This window comes from Mustela lutreola, chromosome 1 (genome assembly GCF_030435805.1).
Source record: "Mustela lutreola isolate mMusLut2 chromosome 1, mMusLut2.pri, whole genome shotgun sequence".
NCBI classification, from domain to species: Eukaryota; Metazoa; Chordata; class Mammalia; order Carnivora; family Mustelidae; genus Mustela; species Mustela lutreola.
The window spans coordinates 254607296-254632390 of NC_081290.1; the positions used below are offsets into that span (position 1 = coordinate 254607296).

General features: G+C 36.7%; 1 protein-coding gene and 1 pseudogene across 1 annotated transcript in view; both read left to right on the forward strand.

Moving 5' to 3' along the window:
• LOC131818830 (heterogeneous nuclear ribonucleoprotein A3-like) overlaps positions 1–16935 on the forward strand; it is a 102667-nt pseudogene extending 85732 nt beyond the window's left edge.
• ANO3 (anoctamin 3) overlaps positions 1–25095 on the forward strand; it is a 418943-nt gene that overhangs the window by 108305 nt on the left and 285543 nt on the right. The window contains exon 2 of the mRNA XM_059138525.1: positions 21247–21318. Coding sequence (XP_058994508.1) covers positions 21247–21318 — 72 coding nt within the window. The remainder of the gene's footprint in view (positions 1–21246; positions 21319–25095) is intronic.

Genomic DNA, 25095 nt, shown 5'->3' on the forward strand with positions numbered 1-25095 from the left:
AAAACATCTTCTTCACAAAGTATTTGCTCATCCTACCCCTCTAAAAAATAATGTTCTCTGAAATTTCATCAAAATGCTTTATCTGTACTTCTCTTTAGGTCGTTATTACTTCTTTCCATTATAATGATGTTTATACATAGACACGCAGCAAGTTACTTAAAAGCATGAATTTTAGAGTATAAAGCATGACAAGTTTTTTCTTTTTTTTCTCATTCTATCACTAACATGTTGTGTGTTTGTGAAGTGTTAAACCTGACTGTACCTCAGTCATCTCTCTTTTTTTTTTTAATAGTGGTAATTCTCATACCCATTTTTAAGATTAGTATGAGTATAGTGCCTGACAGAAAGGATCTACATAATGATGAGGATGGTTATGAGCTTTGAGAGGGCAAGTCCAATTTTATGCAACCTGGGACCCTTCACAGAAGGTGGCACTTAACTGTAGCTAATTAAATGAGGAAATGAATAATACGTGTTTTCAAACATAATCATGGGAAACAGGTAGCCTGATGCTGTATTCTGTTGCCATAGGTTCCACCATGTTCTGACACTTGCAACACCTTGGGTTATCCCATTGTCTCTTAATGTCTTTGACATGTCTTCCTTTGCCAAGATGTCAGGAGTTGTTACACAGTTTCTGTAGCTGTTTGAAGGAATAATTACCACAGTGTTCTCTACCATGTATGTATGTTACCTTGAAAACTGAATACCCATTGCACTAAGATGCAACACCCTAGAGCATGCTCTTATTGAATCACATAAGTAAACATATCTATTGACATTTTTGTTCTTGGTACTTTCTAGTTCCTACTTGCTTCATGACTAGCATGCAGAAACGTAAAGGATAGATAGATCTTAAATGCTATCTATCTAAGGGAAGTCCCTGGGCAAATACTAAGAAAAAGAGAAAAATGTACACTCTGCACTATTGTGAAGTGTGAAAAAGAAAAAAGAGGAATGCACCAGACAAGGTGTGTGATACTAGGATTCAAACTGTCTTCTTCTCTGACAGGAACCTGAGTAGGAGGTTAATGTAAATATCTATTAAGTTTGGAGAGTCTGAGAATATTTGTGCTCTTGGTGCACAAACATAAGAATTGACTGAGGATTCTAGGGACCTCTAGGAAATTCTATGCTTTGATTGTGTGCTGACATATACAATATAGGGATGAAAAGGAGGTGGACAGATAGATCGACCTCAGGAAGTAGTCAGAAAATCCTGTGGTTTGTGAATGGTATGCAGTGTATTTAGAACTTTCTGCATCCCCTTATTGAAGTGACATGGAGATTCTGGAAGTTATACTAAACTGCAAATGCCTGAGAAGCTACTGTACACCTGATTTTAAAACTCAAGAATGTAAATGTGCTCCCTCTAATTCATTCATTACTAGGAAATAATACTTATTTTATGTGCAAAAAAAATGTTTGGAAATCAAAGCATCTTTATATATTGTCTTTGCCTTGATGCTACTCAGTGCTTCTCAAAGCTTGTTGTGCTAAATAATGATTGTATAGGTAACTATATAATACATAGACATCAAAACTATATATAAATACATAGAGATATTTTTAAGATCATTTTGGTGCAGCTATGATTTATTTTACAGTGATCAGAGGAAATATGTCCATCAACATTTTGTTGATAAGCAATTTAAAACAGTAGCTTGAAATCATTAGGAGTCCCCAGCCCTTTTGGAAAACCGATGAAAATTATGGGTCAACTCCCAGAAACAAATGCATATATACTCATACACAAAAGTCCTAAATATAATTTAAATGATTAAGAAAATCCCCAAAACCTAATCATGGACTTTAAGTTAAAATAAATCCTGCTTTAAAATTTATTGTGGGGCTTACTATGGTTTACCTTGGAAATGTGAGCTATGTTTTATTTATTAAATTCCACAGCCTTTGGCACCAACATTTGTGAGAAAGAAAAAAAAAAAAAAAAGACTTATCTCAAAGTAAGAATGAAGTCAATCATATTTACAGCCCTTATATCATCACACAACATTTCTTACTCATGTCAATAAGCAAATTTATCCCCAGTAACCCATATTATGAAATGGGGCTTTGGGTTCCAGGAATGAGTTGATTTTGAATTACTGCATGACTTTTCACCAGATATTCAGTTTAAAATGTTTCTTAAATGTTGCAATGACTATAAATTTGGTAGTATATATCTTCCTTTATATAAGGATGACAAAGCAAGTTAAAGTCTCTTCCAAATTTTATCAAAATGGGTCTTCACCAGAGAGGAATTTATTCCATCAAATGTTACACAGTAGATTATTATACCCTTTATCTTAAACAATAAATGCATTTGCAAGCAGTTTTTATAAATGCCTCCTGTGGTTCAAGTTCATTGGTTAGGGCAGAAATGACAAGTAGTTAGATAAGGCAGAAACTATTAGCTACCCATGCAAGAGCATCCTCTCTTTTGTACTTGCTCTCAAAATGTTTCTTTAAAGATAGGATGAGGCAAAGAGCTCACGGGAAGTGGGGCTTTGTCCCAGAACCCTGGACATGAATTCATGATAAAACCTACCCTTTAAATAGAAAAATAAAAGTGACTGCTCTGAAACTCATTCTGTCATTCTATCATTGAAATGTCTTTTTTTATTTTTATTTTTTCCCCTACTTCCTGACGCAGTCGTTTTTCCCAGTAAATGGATCCAGGTTTTATATTGCTAGAAAACTATAACATCTGTGCTCTGTAGTTTCTGATTTTGTTTTTGTTGTTTGTTTGCTTGTTTGTTTGTTTTTCTGGGAGGAGGTGGTTGTTTTGGTAGAACCAGCTTCAGTGTAAAGCAGGTCCAAGGATTCCATTTATTTTTGTTGTTGTTGTTTCTGTCGTTCTTGTTTTTCACTCTTTTACTTCATCATAGAAGAAATCCGGGGTGGGGGCTTAGAGGTTATGTTATGGAAATATATTCAGATAGAATTTAAAGATTCTTAAATAACCCACTCAAGTAAGAGAGCTGGCATTCTTTTCATTATTCACCTAAATATCTTTTTTTTTTCCTACCTAAATATTCTTGCTACCATATGTTGCCAACATTTGTGACTGCATTCCAACAGGAGAGTCTCTGTGTGGTTGTTGGGGAAGGCCCTAGGAAGATGGCATATTTTGGAGAGTAGGAGGAAGGAGTGGAAATTGAGGGTTACTTGGGTGGCTCAGTCGGTTCAGCGGCTGACTCTTGATTTCAGCTCAGATCATGTCTCAGTGTCATGGGATTGAGCTCCATGTAGCACCACACGCAGGGTGTAAAACCTGCTTGTGATTCTTTCACCTTTCACAGCCTCTTTCTTTGCTCCCTGCCCACTGCCCCCCCCCCAAGAAAAAGTAGAAAGAAATTGAAAGACTAGACATGGAAATTGGGCTCTGTGGAAATAAAATGTTTTTAAAGTACTGTTATCTACTGTTTTAGAAAATATGGTTTATAACATTTTGCGGGTCATCTTGGGGGTCAGAAGCTGACCCATGCTGAAAGTATGGTCATTACTCTGATCACAGTTTCCACAAGGAATATATAAAACTCGTGGAGAGCCATGAGCTCTTCTGCTCCAAACCATCTACATTTTCAGGATTCATCTGCAACAGCTACTGTGTCAGTGCTTTATATAACATGGCCACACTGAATCCTCGAAAAAGCACTGTTCTCATTGTTAATATTGTTGTTATTTTAATGATCATCATTTCTTGCCAAGTGGGGAAACAGAAGGCACAGTAGTGTAAGCAGCTGTCCCAGGGTCACACAACAAAACTGACAGAACTGAAATCTACCTAATTCTCTACTTTTACCACCTACACAAATACCTTTGCCCCTTCCTGAAAAAGAATGACTATGACTTACAGTTTGATTCCTAATTCTCCTTTGAAACTTTTAAAAACTGAAAAATAATTCATGCCTTTTTTTCTATATCTTTAAGAAACAGAAATATGTCTGAGGCAAGGGGTGTAGATCTCACCCACTGATAGCCTGCCACTTCTGTCATTTCTCCAACACATTTTTTATAACCCCCTTGTGATAAAGCCTTTGTTTTTCCCTTAGCAATAATAAAACTCATTTAAGCCAAGAAATTATGGGAGAATAGTAAGACCAGTCAAAGGCTTTAAATGTATTTTTTCACACATGAAGTCATACAGCAAAAAAGAAAAAAAAGTTACCGTAGTTCTTTAAAAAGTCATTTAAAAGATATTTAAAAGATATAAAGGTATAGATGTGAAATAGATCATCAACTCCTATTTCCATTCGATATCAGATCCAGTTGAAATTTTCAAAGCTAGCTTTACTATATCTCTGGGTTTTGTTCTTGCAGGTGTTAATTGTTTGGAAATGAGTCTGAGAAAATGGTGCCCAGTGGATACTTTGAGCCAAACTCTTCCCTTTTCCCACCTTTAAGTTGCTTCTACCCTCAGTGTTCTTGGGATTGTTTCTCCTCCTCTCCGTCTACAGAGCTGACTTTCTCTAGATGATTCTCTTTTTATTTATTAGCTTAGAAATTCTCTTGTGATAAGCACACTCCAATGTTAAATGGAAAGAGGATGATAAAAACAGCTTCTGATGCTGTGTCTTGCCTAAATATGTGTGTGTGTTTAATGAAGAAAAGAAAATAGATCAGTTTAATATTCTCTGTAATAAAGTGATGGTAGATAGCAAGGTTTTTGTTTTTTGTTTTTTTCTTGTGCTGGTAACTGGTCTTCTGTGCACTTATTTATATGTAAAAATGTTCTTGGTACCTAGGGAAAATAAGCTCTTATTACACGAATGAGTTTATTAGAACTCTCCTGCCTTAGGCAAGTAAGCAGTTTCTTTATGAGTCCCTGAATGTAAGCATCTCTAAAATAAGAAATGAGAAAATGTCTCCATGAGATGCCAGGGCTGGTTCTGGCCCTAGATTAATTGACCCTTGCTTTTTTTTTTTTTTTTTTTTTTTAATTTAAATTTAAATTTTTAATTTTTTTTTATTATTTTATTTTTTATAAACATATATTTTTATCCCCAGGGGTACAGGTCTGTGAATCACCAGGTTTACACACTTCACAGCACTCACCAAATCACATACCCTCCCCAATGTCCATAATCCCACCGCCTTCTCCCAAACCCCCTCCCCCCGGCAACCCTCAGTTTGTTTTGTGAGATTAAGAGTCACTTATGGTTTGTCTCCCTCCCAATCCCATCTTGTTTCATTTATTCTTCTTCTACCCACTTAAGCCTGACCCTTGCTTTTAATGCTTTGGAGAGTGACTAATTTTAAGCAACATATATAAATCACTGAAATTCAAATCGTGTTTTTTTCTGTTGTTGTTGTTGTTTGTTTGTTTTTAGCTAGTCTAAAAGGGAGAGAAAATTGTGATATGCTCTCAGGGTAGAGTCCTACCAGTACTCACAGAGATTGCATTCCTCCGTAAGCCTGAGATTAATGTGTCATGAGACGGGAAATATCTACCGAGGTTAGGAGGTAAGAGAAGAAAAAGGATCAGTCATTCTTTACGGTTTCTGTGTTCGGTGAGGGGACATCATCCCATAAATAAGAAGTTGTAGATGCAGAAAGCCTGATTGGTTCAGGCGGAAGGACATGGGACTCTTCATCTTGGGATTATGAGTTTGAGCCCCACAAAGAATTACTAAATAAATAAATAAAGAGATTGGGTGAGGAGATTACTAAATAAATAAATAAACAAGCAAAATTATAAAAAGTCATAGATGCTTCTATTATATTTCATTGCAGTACATAATTATCGCTGATGAAAAATAGCAAAGGCACTGATTTGCATGCCCTCCAATTTCTGAAACCAGTAGGGCCTTCATGATTAAAACAGGCTTTCATAATTTACATATGAGCAAAGCAGCCAGATTTTACTACAAGAAATATTATTAGCTTACAAGTCATTTAAATGTGGGTTTGCACTGAGTAACAGGACCTGGAAGCTGAAATGCTTTTAAAGATCATCAAGGATTCCTGTTATTCATGAATCCTCTCTAAGGGCTACCACAGTTAAAACTGTTCAAATATGGGGGGCACCTGGGTAGCTCAGTGGGTTAAGCCTCTGCCTTCGGCCCAGGTCATGGACCCAGGGTCCTGGGATCGAGCCCCGCATTGGGCTCTCTGCTCAGCAGGGAGCCTGCTTCCCCCTCTCTCTCTGCCTGCCTCTCTGCCTACTTATGAGCTCTATCTGTCAAATAAATAAATAAATAAAATCTTAAAAAAAAAAAACAAAACTGTTCAAATATGGTTGGGTATATCTAGAGGCAGGGAATCACAACCAAGGAGGCTCAGTCCATATTGGACAGCTCTTACAATCATGTTGGTCCAAATATTTACAAATTACACTTACAGAGTTAATTTAGGATATCATTTCCTATCATTTAAAGATAGCAATCACTGGCTCCTTGTGCCCTCTCTTCTTCTGGCCAAATATCCCCAGTTGCCTTGACTATTCCGTATGCACGTATATGTGAATTCCTTTGTCATATTCAGTATTTTTAAGGATTTCAGTATTCCCTTTTGACACCTGTAGATACCCCTGACTATCTCCTTGTTGGCTTACCTTGTTGATGTCTATGAGGATCATTTTAAATTTTGCTTTATAAAGGGATGTTTTTTGGTAGTAAGTACTTCTGTCAATATCAGAAATAACCAGTGAGTGTCACTGTTCTAATACACACCAATACTTGTGGGTTTTGTTGTCCTATAATGATCAACAGCACCCTTGCAGAAACCATAAAAACTTGTAATTATGCAGAGCACAGGCAGTGGGCTGGATGAATCAAGGGTCCTCTTATTCCACCCACATCAGCTACTATAGAAATTTTGGACAGATTTACTGGTGCCTTTTTTCCTCTTTGCTAGTCTACTTCAGTTTTGCAAGAAGAAAATATATTTTGCTTTCCGTCCAAAATAAAAGACTGGCCATTTTTTTTTCCCCCAAAATGCTCTTCCTACCACTCAACTTCATAGTCTGTAAATAAATTCTGCTGACTTCTGATAAATATCATTATTTCTGATTTGATTTCAGTTATTTATTTAATGGATTATTGATATAAAGGGAAGATAGTAATTCTGAGTATCCATTTGTACCAGGTTTCCTTTTAAGCACTCCGCATATACTATTTCTTTTAACTCCACAACAATGCAATGAAGTCCTTATTCATGCTACTGTATAGATCAGGGAAAATAGTCTGAGATATGTTAAATAACTTGACTCAGGGTGACACAGGGATACATCTGACATTAGAAGCCAAGATTGTCTAATACCAGAGTCTCATTCTTTCCACGACACCCTCCTTCCCTCAGACTATACATGCAAAAATGGGATGCTTAGAAACTAGTATGCGAACCGTTACAACCATGTTGGGATTTTGATGGACCCTGTAGGTAACACCTTTCTCCCACTGCCTGAATTCCGAACCAGGGGAGAAATAGAGCTCTGCAGACTGACAGATGGATATCAAAAGGTCAGCTCTATAATTGATGAAAGCTAGGAAAATGGGACTTTGATGTGTGGCCAAATGAGCTTCTGAATTCCCTCTCCTTATAAATCTGAGGCCTACCCATCAACTAAGTGACTCAGCTGGGAAATCTGATCCCCCATAGTGTCAGACCCCTTATTATTAGCAGAATAAAGGGGAACAGATTGAAATGGAGAAGAAAGAAGAAAATTTTTCCAAATTTGCGAACCACATAATCCTGATAAGCTAATTTTTCCCCCCCAAAGGAAGAAAGGCCAGGAGTGCAGTCTACTACACTGACATCCCCACTGAAGTCTACAAGTCCCTCCACACGGGACTATTTTTCTTAATATGCCATCTTATAATACAGACTATTAACAAAAATGGAGAACAAATGAAAAGGAGAATTTGGATCCTTCCTGACACTAATCTAGGAGTTTTTTTCTTTAAACAACTGACATTTATTGTTGACAATGATATAAAAATCCTTTAAAGACTATCATATTTTATTACCCAAAGAGAGGTAATATGTTTATAAAACATTTATAGAATTAGGTATGCAAATAAATTAGGAAGGAAAGTAAATGAACACAGTAGTAACAGAGGGGGGAATAAAAGAAGCATTAGTACTGGAAAAAATGTTAAATGAAAGCAACATTTTAAAGAGTACAGGGTACTGAGAGATGTGGCACAAACTCATAATTAAATTACATATGCCCTATAGTTTTCTTACAAGGATAATGAGGTGTTTATCCTATAAGCATTTGTGCAGTGATGAACTCCTAATTTTTTGAGTTCTTAAAGATGAATTTAAAGAAGGATATGGAAAAGCTATTCCCTGAAATAGATGTGTTTTTATATCTGCAATGGCAAGCAAGGTTATTTCATACCTTTTTGGGCTTGTCATATAATTGTAAGGACTTGGGGTTTTACTCTTAGTGAAATGCGAGTTTACCAAATGAAGGGCTTTAAGCAGGAGATTCGTATTAGCTGGATTTCATTTTAAATTCTTCTGCCTCGTGTCTACTCACTGTGAACCTCAAACCTACCTTCACACTGGTCAGTAGAGAGGCCACTTAAGAGACTCACAGCAGAGGAGAGAGTGAGAAGCTATGGATAGGTTCTGGATACACTTTGAAAGTGGATTGAAGTGAGGTTATGAAAGACAGATATTCAGATTTTGGCCTCTAATGTTTTTCCCATCAGATGATATGGGAAGACTATATGGTTGGGTTAGGTCTGGGAACAAATATTGGAAGTTTCATTTAAGAATATTGAGTTTGGACATGATTCTTTCAGACCAAGTAGAAATGTAAAGAAGACAGATGTGGGGTGCCTGTGTGGCTCAGTGGGTTGGGCCTCTGCCTTCGGCTCTGGTCATGATCTCAGGGTCCTGGGATAGAGCCCCACATCGGGATCTCTGCTCAGGGGGGAGCCTGCTTCCCCCTCTCTCTCTGCCTGCCTCTTTGCCTACTTGTGATCTCTCTCTGTCAAATAAATAAATAAAATATTTAAAAAAATAAAAATAAAAATAATAAAAATAATTTTAAAAAGAAGACAGATGTGATATAAATGCTTGGAGTTATGGACAGATATCTGGATGAGAGATATGCATTTAGGAGGTATGAGTGTATCAATTCATTTCACCATGAAATGGGTGAGATCACCAGGGATAAGGAATAAAGACAAAGAAGAGAAGATGACGACAAAGAAGAAAAAGTAAAGAAGATAAGGGCCCAATAATTGAGTCACAGAGCTTTCCAAAGTTAAAAGTTCAAGACATGAGAGGAAGATATAACAGAGATTAAGAAGGAGCATCTAGTAAGGTTGAATAATCAACCTCTACCTCCCTGGAAACCAAGTGAAGATAGTGTATCTAGAAGATCACAAGCAATTATGTCAAATGTCCCTAATGTAGCAAGTAAGATGAAAACTAAGAATCCACTGTTGATGTTGGCAGTAAAGAGAACATGGATAATTTTAGTACAAGACTTTGTGGAGGTATGGAACAAAACAAACGAAACCACAAAATTTATGGAAGATTTAAAAAGAGGACTTAGAAATGTTACTATTGACTGTACTTTTGTGGAATTTTGGAGCAAAAGGGAACAAAAAATTGAGGAGAAAAAACATCAGGAGAACTGGATCCAAAAGAGGTTTTTTTTTCTTTCTTTCTTTCTTCTTTCCAATTTTTTAGTAGTTAATGCTTGCATGGTGATGGGAGGCTGGACTTGATTCTGTAAGGAGAGATGGGAGAATTATCAGGCTGTAGTAAGTGGAAGGAATGGAAATTGGTGTCTAAGCAGAGGAGATGGGCTTAGCTGGGAGTGCAGTTAGTTTAGTAGAGTATCAGACAGGAAGTCAGAATATAGGGGTTTGGGATGCCAGTATGTGGGTGGGAGCTGTGGAAGTTTTCTGCAGATTGCTTCAATCTCGGAGAAATAGGAAGCAGAACTATCAGCTGAGAGTGAAGAGTGGGGAGGAGGTGGGTGTTAGAAGACAGAATTTGAAGTGAGGGAATAAAATATGAAGTAGTCTTCTGGGTGAGTAGAAAAATAAGATGACCAGGGAAATATGCTGACTGCTATCAACATTAAGGACTCACTTGAGGTTATTGTGATGAATTTGAGGGAGATAAGTCTACATGTTGGCATGCTTTTTTTCTTTAATTGTGGTTGAACTTTCTAGGTGTACACATGCAATTGATATATTATGTACACACACCCATCTCATATCTAAAAGTAAATTGTTTTGTGTATTTCCTATTCTATTCAAAAGTGTCCTTTTAAACAATATCCATGGTCATGTTATAGCTTGTCTGAGATAGTATTTTTTAAAAATAATACAAATGTTTGATAATGTGTCTCTAAGACAGTTGCTCATATTTTTCTTCCTTTTGGCTTTTTCCCTCTTGACATTGAACCTGATTTTAAAAGCAAACAAAAAGTACCACATCCCAACTAACATAACTGAATATGTAAGCATTGAAAATTTTTTTAGAGATCAATCTCATTCCCCTCATTACAGATTAGGAAAACTAAAGCCCAGGGGACAGAGAATGGTACACAGGATTCTATATAATTCTACTCATGTGATTTTCCAACTAAACCTCACCTTTTTCTTTTCGTCTCCTTTTTCTTCTTCTTTTTTTTTTTTTTTTTTTTTAGAGCCATAGCACAGATCCAGCTTTGCCTTATGTTATGATATGTCCAGGGGATATTACTTGTTCAGATTTTGGCAGTCACATAGGAGCAAGCTGCTGGAGCTTTCATTATAGATATTCTTCTGCAGAACAGGTGTGTAGAAAAAGGTCTGTCCTATTTCCCAGCAGATGCTCAACCTGTCTTCTCCCATATACGCACCAGCTCAGTTGAAGCAGAAGTAACCTATGCCTGCGTAATGTCACTCACACTGTTAAGAAAATGGCACTATTGTTGCCTGGTTACCTCTCCATTTTCTTAATTGCTTCTTCATAATGTGAGTTTCATAAGCTATAGCAACTCATGGAAAATTCAGAATTACAGAGAATTGCCACTGTCACTAGCTTTCCAATTTCCATCTGGAATTAAAAATCCAGATCTCTTATCCTATCTCCGCCATAGGCTTATAACCTTGGTGAAGTAACTGAACTTTCTGGGACACTGGTTTCCTAACGTACTAAATGAGTAAAATGGACTTCATCAGTGGTTGAGATCATTTTTAGGTGGCTGCACCTGGGCTTTATGAGAAATGAAAGTGAAGTAAAATTTTAATTTTAACCAGAGCTACAGTGGCCTAGTTGTCTACTCTCTGAACATCCTCCTGCTTTCCTAGGTTTCCTTGAGAAGCTACACAGAGTCCAAATGCTCCAAGGATCATGATCCTAAAACTGCTGGATGACAGGATCTAATAATCTCTTTTGGCTCTGTCATTGTATCAGCCCATGATTCCACGCTAGAGGGGTGTGTGTATGTGTGTGCACGTGCACGCAACACATGCACGTGCATGACAGAAAGACGTGAAGGATTTAGGCCAAAGATGCTTATGCATGCAGAGTTGCGCAGAACCTTAAACCCTTAATACCACAGATCGTAGACTGTTTTATTTTTTCCCCAGTGATGTAGTCTCAAAGGAAACGAAGTGAGATTGAGACAGACATTTTTGCCTTTTCATCTCATTTTTAAGCCCTATGACAGAAATAAACCTGCATTTGTTATAAAAATTTGTATGGTTAAGGGTGGTGGAGAATGATTAATATCAAAAATTTCCAAGTGGAGAAGAGACTGGTGATTCAGTTCTGCTAAGCTCAGTACTGGGCAGAGGCTATGGAAGCCCCTGCCAAGATTCAGCCAAAACGCCAGTCATCATGTGGTATCATCTCATAATTCCTTAGACATAAACTGAAGGTCACTGTATCCTTTAGAGAAGTGAGAGAAAGGCCCCTTCATACAGAAGTGGCTAATGTATAAGAGTTCACTAAATGATTGAAGTCAGAATACCTCTGATAATTCTAATGAATACGCTAAGGTCTTTAAATACTACTTTCAACATCCTTTTATATTTATCTCACTACAGAAGTAATGTAGATAATGAATTCCAACTGCTGGAATGTATTTAAAGTTCAGAGGGGAATAACAAATCTAAAATATTATTTGGAGATTAAAATTCTTAATACTCTAAAATATTTACTTTCAGCTTTTATGTAGCTGTGTGTGTGTGTGTGTGTGTATAAATGATATATAACACCATAAGAAAAATTGTTACCATCAGCAATATATAAAAGTGCTTTGTGATCAAACTCTCACAAATATTAACTGTTACCCATTTTAGTTTTGATAGTACAATGCCATATTCTTGATCTCTTTGATTCTTTGATTCTTTGATTACTTCTGAGGATTAATATCCTTTAGTATTTACATAATTTTTAGTTTTTTTTTATATTTTAAGTTTGCTTTTAGAATAGAGCAAGCTTTCCATTTAGGATTTTTTAAAATGACTTAAATTTATCACTTTTAATTTTTTTTTGAATTTCATTTTAATTATTTTATTTAATTTATTTTAATTATTTAATTGTATTGTATTGTATTGTATTTTCAGTAGGCTTCACCCTGAATGTGGGGCTTGAACTCAGGACCCTGAGTTTAAGAGTCTCATGCACCACTGACTGAGCTAGCCAGGCGCCCTGAGCTATTAAATTATTTTTAAATAGTATGCTTAAGTACATGCAGCAATAGCCAATGCAGAGCAATGTCTATATAATGCTTTAGTGTGAAGAATTTATATGTAATATAAAAGTCACCAAAGAGTAATAATAACGAAGCGTTAACTTTTTACTCATTAAATTCATGTTAAGCTATTCTATTTTTTGAAATTAATTTTCTCAAATTCAGACTACTACAAAATTTAATAATAATGAAATGTAGGTTCCTCCTTTACGTCCCAAAGCCACTCACCACAGGTAACTACTATTACATCTTAATATATACAATACTCTATGGGTTTGCTAATTTCTATAGTACAGGTAAGTACATATTATAAAGGTGGGTTACACCTAGGTAGGTCTTAGTATAATAGGTTTTAAAACATCATTTTTCACTAAAGAATAATATCTTTCCATATCAGCACATGTAGATCCACCTCATTCCTTTTTTTTTTTCTTTTAAGATTTTATTTTTAAGTAATTTCTACAACCCAACATAGGGCTTGAACTCACAATCCCAAGATCAAGAGTAACATGCTTTACCAATTGAACCAGCCAGGATCCCTCACCTCGTTCATTTTGATGGCTCTTTCATAGGTTGACATACGGTTGTATTTTGTTGTTTTTTTTCCCCCAACTTTATATCCAATATAGCAATAATCATCACTGTGTATCTGTATTTGGGCTTAGTATGTGTTGTTTCAGGAAGCGAGATTCTCAGAAGTAGAATGGCTCCATTGAAGTGTATGTGTATTTTCAGTTTTTAACTTACTGCCAAACTGCTCCCCTAAATGGGACTTGCCATGTTAAAGTCCTATCAACTGTATGTGGCAGCACCCATTTCTCTACAGTTGCCAACCCTGGCTCTTCTAATATTTATTTTAGAAATATTGGTAATCTGATGGCATTTTGTTTTAATTTATATTCCTTTACTGTTCCTAAGTTTTCACATTCTTCAAGAGTAATCTCCTTATATATGTTAAGGAATGTTTGCAGTTTAAATTGTGTCTTGATTTCCTCTTTCATTAGATTGTTAATATTTGATTTCTAAGTACTTTTATAATTAATTTCTAATTTTATTGAATGGAAGTCAGAGAATGTGCTCAGAAATACACTTATTGGTTCCACAAAACATAAATCTTATGGCTGTCTCTTCCTAGAAGCCTGGTGATGCACCATGTTATCAATTTTGCTTTAGTCTAATGATTGAATTCAATGCTTTACCTAGATCATGTTACATTTCCCATGCCTACATCCATATCTAGATAACAACTATGTGAAAAGTCAGGTTGCAGAAGATTTGATAAGAACATGTTATCACCCCCGGTCAATAATTTAGAAACTACCTTTTTATAAGACAATAGGGACTTCAGATCATCCACTATCATCTGCTCATTTTACAAAGACAGAAATTAAAAGTGAACGTCCCAAGATTATCCACTTAGTCGGTCATGACTCACTTCATTCTGAACTAATGGACAAATGAGCATTATTTCTCTGAAAAGAAAAAAATAATTCACATTAACAACTTTGATCCTAATCAAGAAAACTAATTGTAGGTTAAGTTGGCTCAGAATTTATAGTGTATAATTCATTCTGATTTAGAGATCAGTATTCGTTGAATCAGTGAATGGTTTGAAAGCAACACTGATGAGTCTCAACTTTTGCATTTCAACAACTTCTGACATTGGCGGCCCTCCCTTTTTAAGATTATATGTAGCTCCTCTGATGACGTCGGTATCCAGATTTGTCACTGTATTTAGGCTATTTAACCAGATTAGTGTAGGCTTTTCCACTGAGTCAGACTACAGACTGAATTTTTGCCTTAGTCACAAATCTTCAAAATAGAGGGTTTTCACAACAATAAAAAGTTTGATTTCTAATATTTACAAGTAGTCTGAACATACTTAAAAACCAAAATTTTAATGAAATATTTTAATATGTTTTGTGTTTCTGAGGATGAATTAGTCTAATGTGGTTTTTCTTCTTTCAACATTCTTCACTGAATTTTCTATAATTTTTCACAAAAGACTGGAACCGTTTGGCCAAATACTGACACAGAAACTAGTCTTTTGAAGTTGATAGACATAGACATAGTGGACACATTTTCCAACTATCTTTGAAATGAAGAGTTCTTCCAAGATCAATATTATAATATTTTCAGCTCTTTGTTTTGTTTTTGTTTTTGTTTTTGTTTTTCAGACCCTCCCTCATCAGTTTCCTTTCCTCTGAAACCAGCTGTGATCATTGGGCAGGGGTCTGTCTTGGCCCCCTGTGCTGTTTTCTCCCTATCTTTCTTTCTCAAGAGTTTATTTCTTATATAGGTTCAGCCTATATGAGATGCATAGCATCTCAGTCTAAGTCTCCTGTTCCTATCTCTCCCTCAGGCTTGGGAACTGACGTACTGAATTATCCCAGAGTCAACCCAAAGTTAGTCTGTCTGAAACTAGGCCTACCCTATCTCATACCTACCTGACCCCGCTCCCTGTTTCATCAATAGAAAACATATGTCAAGTCTCTGGAACTTAAAATATTAACTTGAGCTATTATTTTATTTCTGTCTCTCTTTTTTACCCAATTCTCCAGGCAATTATGATTTCCTGGTGTTTCTTTTGCAATGTTTACTCATGATTTGAGTTTCTACTGCTACAGTATTGATTGGAGTTTCAGCCCTTTAAGAATTCCCAGATGATCTTTGGGAATCTACACATAATCTTCTACACACAATTGCCAGATATGTCTTCCTAAACTTACTTTCAATAATTAGGGCTTCTCTTCACTATCCTTCAGATGCAGTTAATGATTTAGTGAAAAAGATAAGATGTTTCAGTTTTGTTAACTATTGCATGATTGAGTTGGATTACGTATTTCTTGGCTTCCTTATGTCATTCTCTGCATTTGTTGTCTGAGTTCCACAAACAGGTCTCTAAGAAAGCCTTTGCTATTCTAGTTTCATACTTTGACTCATTATTTCTCACACTTGAATTAACTTTGTAATCTTGGTCTATCCAAATTCTTTAAATTTAAAAATTCAAGTTAAATCCTGAAGGTTTAACTGAAGATATTTAGTTTAAAATTATTGTAGCCTTCTGAAAAAAGAAAAAAATATCTAGTCTTTGTCTCTCCAAAATAATTTTATCTGGCCCATATTGAACTCAAGTTGGAAGAGGTGAGTCCAGTCTTAAAATAGAGGTAAAACCACCTCCCCGTCACCCCCCGTCTGACTCCGCCATTGCCGCTACTGCTGGGAGGAGGGAGCCATGATCCAAAGAAACCAGAGCACTTGAGAAAACTGTTTACTGGTGGTTTGAGCTTTGAAGCTACAAATGATAGTTTAAGAGAATATTTTGAAAAATGGGGTTCACTTACAGATAGTGTGGTGATGAGAAACATTCCAAGGCTTTTGGTTTTGTGACTTACTCTTGTGTTGAAGAGGTTGGTGCAGCAAATGTGTGCCTGACCACACAATGTTGGTGGGTATGTAGTGGAACCAAAGAGAGGTGTTTCTAGAGAGGATTCTGTAAAGACTGGTGCCCATCTAATAGTGAAGAAATTTCTTGTTGGTGGTATTAAAGACACAGAAGAGAGACTACTTTGAAAAGTATGGCAAGGTTGAAACCATAGAAATTATGGAAGACAGGCAGAGTGAAAAAAAAGAGAGGATTTGCTTTTGTAACTTTTGATGATCATGATAGAGTTGATAAAATTGTTATTCAGAAATACCACACTATTAATGGGCCAAATTGTGAAGTAAAAAAGGCCCTTTCTAAACAAGAAATGCAGTCTCCTGGATCACAAAGAGGTCATGGAAGTGGATCTGGCAACTTCATGGGTCAGGGAGGAAACTTTGGAAGTGGTGGTAACTTTGGCCATGGTGGAAACTTTGGTGGAGGAGGAGGCTATGATGGTGGAGGATGTAGCAGCAGAGGTAGTTAAGGAGGAGGTGATAGAGGATATAATGGATTTGGAGGTAATGGTGGCAACAATGGTGGTGGCCCTGCTTATAGTAGTAGAGGAGGTTATGGTGATGGTGGACCAGGATATGGAGACCATGGAGGAAGATATGGTGGTGGTGGTGGTGGTAGAGGATATGATGGTCACAATGAAGGAGGAAATTTTGGAGCTAACCGTGATGGTGGTGGTGGGAACTATGATTGTGGAAATTACAGTGGACAACGACAATCAAATTATGGAACCATGAAGGGGGGGCAGTTTTGGTGGAAAAAGCTTGGGCAATTCCTATAGTGGTAGTTATGGATCTGGTGGGGAGATGGTGGAAATGGTAGCAGAAGGTTCTAAAAAATTTTCAGGGGAAAGGGGCTATAGTTCTTTGCAGGAGAGAGAGTATGGAGTTAACAGGAAAGCAGCAGGTTACTTTGAGACAGTTGTCCCAAATGCATTAGAAAAACTATAAAAATCTGCCACAGAAGGAACAATGATCCATAGTCAGAAGAGTTACTGCAGCTTAAACAGGAAACACTTCTTGTTCAGGACTGTCATAACCACAGTTTGCAGAAAGTACAGCTATTGATTAATGCAATGTAGTGTCAATTAGATGTACATTTCAGAGGTCTTTTATCTGTTTTAGCTTTTTCTTTTTCTTTTTCTTTTCATTACATCAGATATATTGCCTGGTGAATTGTGGTAGTGGTGCCAGAAATTAAAAAATTAAGGAATTTTTAACTTAAAAAAAAAAACAAAAACAAAATTATTTTATCTGTTTTATCATTTTTTTTAAAAGAGAGTTTATTTATTTTTGACAGACAGAGAGCACAAGTAGGCAGAGCAGCAGGCAGAGAGAGAGTGGGAAACAGGCTCCCTGCTGAGCAGAGAGCCCCATGTGGGGCTCGATCCCAGGACCCTGAGATCATGACCTGAGCTGAAAGCAGAGGCTTAATCCACTGAGCCACCCAGGTGCCCCTGTTTTATCATATTAATAGCACATTTGTCATATTCATAGCACAACTGGAAAAACCTAAATAGCCTTCTGCATAAGTGCTAGGTAAGAAACCTGAGCATAAGACTCAGCTCTGTGATTTCCAAACATTTCTTGGAATATCTCCTCCAAGCCCACATACCAAGCCCATAATACGATACGAGGTCTCAATTGCCTCATCTGTGAAATAGGTAGGGTTAGAGTAAATAGTTCTCAAGTCCCTTTCAGTTTATGATCCATAAACTGATATTTAAAGACATTTTGTCAACATAGTGTCAAATATACTTTACTATTATAAAACAAACTCTATCATTATAAAATAGCCTCTATTACATGTTTATCTGGTGATCATTAAGTTTCTCAAGCCCATGCCCTTATAAGAATATTCAAACTTCAGAATCAACATAATTTTTTGTTACTATATGAAACCAATTTTATTTAGTTGACATGCTACTAAAGTGACATGCTACTAAACAGGTTCTGATACCAGTTCTAGTGTGAGGGGGAATCCCCATCCCCATACCAACAAGCAACTCTTGGGATACCATCTGAGAGTTTTAAACTTCAACTCATTTGTAACTCTACCTGGAGAGAGCCTTGGATTCCACAGGTTATGGGCTCGGTCCAGTATGACTCCCATCCCAGCCCCATCCCACTCCACCTACCAGTCATAAGTCCAGGTTATCCCCTGTGATTCTGATGGACTAGCTGCAAATTTGACCTTCGAGCAAACCCCTCCTTGAACCTCAGACACTAGTAGCAAGTTGTTACTTGGTTGTTACCTGTACTTCTTACCAACCGCCTAAAAATCACAGATTCCCATAATCCCTTTCTTCCTTGGGTTCACCAGTTGATTAAAAAAAAGACAAACCTGTTCCTCAAAATGTTGAAAATAGAACTGCCCTATGACCCAGCAATTGCACTACTGGGTATTTACCCTAAAGATACAAACGTAGTGATCCGAAGGGGCACGTGCACCCGAATGTTTATAGCAGCAATGTCCACAATAGCCAAACTATGGAAAGAACCTAGATGTCCATCAACAGATGAATGGATCAAGAAGATGTGGCATATATACACAATGGAATGCTATGCATCCATCAAAAGAAATGAAATCTTGCCATTGCGACAATGTGGATGGAATTAGAGCGTATCATGCTTAGCGAAATAAGTCAAGCAGAGAAAGACAACTAACTATGATCTCCCCGATATGAGGAAGTGGTGCTGCAACATGGGGGCTTAAGGGGGTAGGAGAAGAATAAATGAAACAAGATGGGATTGGGAGGGAGACAAACCATAAGTGACTCTTAATCTCACAAAAGAAACTGAGGGTTGCTGGGGGGAGGGGGGGTTGGTAGTAGGGGGGTGGGGTTATGGACATTGGGGAGGGTATGTGCTTTGGTGAGTGCTGTGAAGTGTGTAAACCTTGCTACTCACAGACCTATACCCCTGGGGATAAAAATATATTATATGTTTATAAAAAATAAAAAATTAAAAATTAAAAAAAAAGACAAACCTCATTTTAGAATCATTTAAAGACCTTTACCATATTTGCAAAGAAATTGATTATTTGTACTTTTATTATTTATTTATTTATTTATTTTTGGTGGTGGTGACAGGAGGTAGGGGGCCCAGTTCAACAGTTGACTGAAATGCCTCTTTTTTTTTTTTTAATTTTAAGAGTTTACTTATATATTTGGGAGAAAGAGCAGGCTTGAGTGGGAGAGAGGAGGCAGAGGGAGATGGAGAGGTAGACTTCTCACTGAGCGGAGAGCCTGATGCAGGGCTCAATCCCGGGACCCTGGGATCATGACCTGAGCAGAAGGCAGATGCTTAACAGAGTGCCCAAGTGCCCTGAAATGTGTCTTTTTTATCAAGTTTTTCCTCTCTTTTCTATCATGCCTCTTCTTTTTCTTTCTCTCACTTTCAAATCCCTTATGAAACTGTGTTCTTTTTTTCTTATAGCAACTAATAATTTTGTTCTATTCTCTGAGCTCAAGGGTGTGAAGTTTGGAATTTGAAATTTCTGATATTAAGTCATCCTTTACATGATCATTTCATTTATTTTGTGTGTGTAGAAATGATATAGATTTTCATAGTGTATTATTTTTCCATCCATTATATAAATCTCTTTCATTAACTATGTTGTACTTCAATATATTGTCTTGGAATTTTTAGTAATGATAAAATTTACAAATAAAATAATGACTGCTTCTTAAAAAAAAAGAATAAAAAGCTTCTATTTAAAAAAAAAAAAGTTATCTCAGGAACAGACAGATGGAAGAGGTGCATAGGGCATTGGATGTGAAAAGGAGAACAAAGCTTCCATGTTCTCTCAGGTGGGCTGCTCTCACCAAATCTCCAAGTATTCTCTAACCCTGAAGTGCTCTGATCTCCATCTTTTTGGGATTTTATGGAGGCTTCGTTACATAGGCAAGGTTGATGAAATCACTGGCCATTAGTGGTTGAATTCTGTCTGTAGCCTCTCTCCTCCCCAGAGGTCAGGGGGTAGGACTGGAAGTTCCAAGTCTAATCACCTGGTTGGCTGTCCTGGCTAGCAGCCCCTCCTCCTTATGTGCTTTCCAAAAGTCATCTCATTAACATAACAAAAGATATTTCTATGCTCTCATCACTTAGGAAACTCCAAGGGTTTTAGAAGCTCTATACCAGAAACAGGACAAAATTACATTATAAATTACATCACTCCTACATATTAATTGAATAAGCTTAGGCAATTTTTATTGGAAAAACAAAAAAGCTTACTAATTACAAGGTCCTGTGCCAAACACTAGTTAATTGGGAATGGGGTGAGGGATACAGAAATGAATTCAAATGAATTCTACATTTAAGGAATCAATTGTCTAATGAGGGAGGCATACAGATAAAGATGAAGGAATTACTACAATTAATTAAGAATTTAACATTACAAATGCTACTGTACATACACAAACTTGAAAGTTTACAACAATATTCCAAGGTAGTAATTATTAATTCCTATTTCTGAGTATATACTATCCACTATATTCAATAGGTGTCTTTTGAGGCTTAGAAGCATTTCTGGAGGAAGGCTTATTTAAAGGGAGATTATTTCTAAATGGACATGTCACTTAGAAGAGAGCAGTGCCTGTCAAAGTACCATTGGAGCTGAGTCTTCTTTCAAAAGCAGAGCAGACTTCCCATTGATCCTGTGGGTAGGAAAGGCATGTTAGGCACATAGAAAAGGTTGACCAAAATTCCAGAGGCAAAGAAGTAGAGGTTATGGTCAGGGAATTCTGGTGATTTAGTCTGGTTGCACAGAAAAGCAGGGAATGAACAAAGAGAAAGGTACGGCTTTTGAGTTTGGGAGGGCACAATATTAAAAGAGGGTATTACTCACCCAGGGAAAAAGTAATTGGAAAATCTAGCCATTCTAAGCTTTTTCAACACTGACAGCTAAATCAGCTTGCATAACAGTACATAGACCTACCCACCTGCTTAGTTTCTAATGCAATTTACTAAAAAGTTGTATCTTCCTACACACTTCTTTATAACTAATTTGACCTATACCAGATAGCAGTTTTACAGCAGAAATAGTCAACATGAAAAGCTCTTTTTTCATGATAATTTCCTATTCTCCTTCTGGTCTACTGAGTTTCTAAGCAAAATGTTTCTTGTTCTTTTGTTCCCTCTTACAGGCTTACAAGAGTTGTGCTCATCTCATTGTGAGCTGGAGAAGAGTGTGTGGGCTGCCAAAGGCAAACATAAAGGTGAGTTATGAGGGTAGATTTTCAGGTGCTCCCACCAACTTCGCTCTTCAGTATAATGGAGTAGCAACTGCAGAGTCTTTGTCGGGAGTGAAAATTTAACACTGATTTGTATTATCACATTCATGTTATTAATTATTCATGTGACACTTTAACTTACCATGCAGTTTGCAAAGCACATTCATATCTGTAATTTACTTAGTTTTATCCCAAGCTTCTAGTGAAATTACATTTACTTGTAAATGTCTTATGCAAGATATAACATACAAAAACCTTTGTACCACTTGTTCTTAAGAAATGAATTTAAGAGTCATGTGTCTGGGCGGCTCAGTCAGTGAAGTGTCAGTTTCTTGGTTTCAGCTCAGGTCATGATCTCATGGGTCTTGAGATCAAGCCCCAAGTCCTGTCCTGCTCTGCACTCAGCAGGAGGCCTGCTTGAAGATTCTCTCCATCTATACCTCCCCCACCTCTCTCTCTTTCTCTCCTAAAAATAAATAAATAAATATTTGAAAAAAATGTTCACATTATAAATTAGTAGCTTGGCAAGTATTAATAAATTAATCAGCTCAAGGCCACTGCCAAACCATTTGATATATGCTTACTTATAACTTCTGATGTAAGATATTTAATGTGGATTATATAGAGTCTATATTGTATATAATTTATATATATAGGCAATATCTAACTTATGATGGTTTAACTTACAGCTGTTCTGCTTCATGATTGTGCAAAAGTGATAAACATTCAGGAGAAACTGTACTTTGAATTTTGATCGTTTCTCAGCTAGTGATATGCATAACATATGCCTATGATTCTGGGCAGCAGCAGCCACAGCTTCCAGACACACAGTCATGAGGGCAAAGAACTGATATACTTAGACTCATCCTGCACCTATATCATCATTCTGTTTTTCACTTTCAGTAGAGTATTCAGAGTATAAATTACGTGAGATCACTAAAGCTTTATTATAAAATAGGCTTTGTGTTAAATGACTTTGCCCAACTGTAAGTGTTCTGAGCACATTTACAAGAAGCTAGACTAAGCTATGAAGTTTTGTAGGTTAGGTGTACTACATGCATTGTTGACTGATGATATTTTCAAATTAGAATGTGTTTATTGGAGGGTTCCCCTTTCTCCACATCCTCACCAGCATCTGTCATTTCCTGACTTGTTAATTTTAGCCATTCTGACTGGTGTGAGGTGATATCTCATTGTGGTTTTGATTTGTATTTCCCTGATGCCGAGTGATATGGAGCACTTTTTCATGTGTCTGTTGGCCATCTGGATGTCTTCCTTACAGAAATGTCTGTTTATGTCCTCTGCCCATTTCTTGATTGGATTATTTGTTCTTTGGGTGTTGAGTTTGCTAAGTTCTTTATAGATTTTGGACACCAGTCCTGTATCTGATATGTCGTTTGCAAATATCTTCTCCCATTCTGTCAGTTGTCTTTTGATTTTGTTAACTGTTTCCTTTGCTGTGCAAAAGCTTTTGATCTTGATAAAGTCCCAATAGTTTATTTTTGCCCTTGCTTCCCTTGCCTTTGGCGATGTTCCTAGGAAGATGTTGCTGTGGCTGAGGTCGAAATAGAGGTTGCTGCCTGTGTTCTCTTCAAGGATTTTGATGGATTCCTTTCTCACATTGAGGTTCTTCATCCATTTGGAGTCTATTTTCGTGTGTGGTGTAAGGAAATGGTCCAATTTCATTTTTCTGCATGTGGCTGTCCAATTTTCCCAACACCATTTATTGAAGAGGCTGTCTTTTTTTCCATTGGACATTCTTTCCTGCTTTGTCAAAGATTAGTTGACCATAGAGGTGAGGGTCTATTTCTGGGCTTTCTATTCTGTTCCATTGATCTATGTGTCTGTTTTTGTGCCAGTACCATACTGTCTTGATGATGACAGCTTTGTAATAGAGCTTGAAGTCCGGAATTGTGATGCCACCAACTTTGGCTTTCTTTTTCAATATTCCTTTGGCTATTCGAGGTCTTTTCTGGTTCCATATAAATTTTAGGATTATTTGTTCCATTTCTTTGAAAAAGATGGAGGTACTTTGATAGGAATTCCTACACATAGGAAATGTGTAGATTCCTTTAGGTAGCGTAGTGATGCGAAGGGGCACGTGCACCAGAATGTTTATAGCAGCAATGTCCACAATAGCCAAACTATGGAAAGAACCTAGATGTCCATCAACAGATGAATGGATAAAGAAGATGTGGTATATATACACAATGGAATACTATGCAGCCATCAAAAGAAATGAAATCTTGCCATTTGCGACAACGTGGATGGAACTAGAGCGTATCATGCTTAGCGAAATAAGTCAAGCAGAGAAAGACAACTGTCATACAATCTCCCTGATATGAGGAAGTAGTGATGCAATGTGGGGGCTTAAGGAGGTAGGAGAAGAATAAATAAAGCAAGATGGGATTGGGAGGGAGACAAACCATAAGTGACTCTTAATCTTACAAAAGAAACTGAGGGTTGCTGGGGGGAGGAGGGTTGGTAGAAGGGGGGTGGGGTTATGGACATTGGGGAGGGTATGTGCTTTGGTGAGTGCTGTGAAGTGTGTAAACCTGGCGATTCACAGACCTGTACCCCTGGGGATAAAAATATTTTATATGTTTATAAAAAATAAAATTTTTTTTTAAAAAAGAATGTATTTATTGGGATATAACATCATCATAATTTGAGGAAGACCTGTAGGAACATCTATCAACATAAAATAGCAAACTGCCCCAAAACCTTAAAAAGTTAAAAGTTAGCAATAAACTGACGCATAATAGATGAACGAAGATAAATGCAAACCACACTTCGCAATCAACTTCTTGAGATCCAGCCATAAAGAGAAAGAACAAGGCTATTAGTTTAACTAATAATTAGTTTTAATAATTTTAATCTAAAAAATAATCTAATTTAGATTTTAATCTAAAATCTAATTATTAATAATTTTAATCTAAAAATTAGTTAACTGTATTAGCAATACAGTTAACTAAATTGTCATGGTTAGAGGATAGATCACTCAGAAAGTATATGGTTCAAACATGAATAAAGAGAGGCAAGCATTGGCAATGCTTATTAGAGAACTCTTAATGGAAGAATTTATTCTGGCTCAAGATATCCCCCTGCACCATATGTCGATGGGTACATTGAGCTCTCACACTCAGTGCTACTAACCTTTCAAACTGTATAACTCACTTACTTTGCCTTGATTCTAGGCTTGATAGAAATCTTTGCATTAGAATCCAATTTCCAGTGTGTGTATTTTGGGAAATGTATACGCTGAATGTATGCCGTAACTGTCAGTACCCAAAGCAGTATTATTTTCATGGCTTAAGAATAATTTTATTAGTATTGTATTGGTATCATTTATTCCAGGCTTATTGAGATATTGACATATAATTTATGTAATTATGCAATTTATGTATTAAGGTATAATGATTTAAGACATGTGTACACTGGGAAATGATTACCACAATCAGATTAGTTAACACCTCCCACCCTTTATATAATTACTTCTTTTTGTGTGTTGTGATAATTTTTAAGATCTATTCTCTTAACTTTCAAAAATATAATATAGTGTTGTTAAGTATAAGCACCATGCTACACATTAGGTCCCCAGGAACCTCCATATTATTTCATAGTGGCTATGCTCATTTACATTCCCACCAGCAGATCACAAGGGTTCCTCTTCCTCTACAACCAACATTTATTAGTTCTTGTCTTTTTGATAATAGCCTTTCTAACAGGTATGAGGTGATATTTCATTGTGGTTTCAACTTG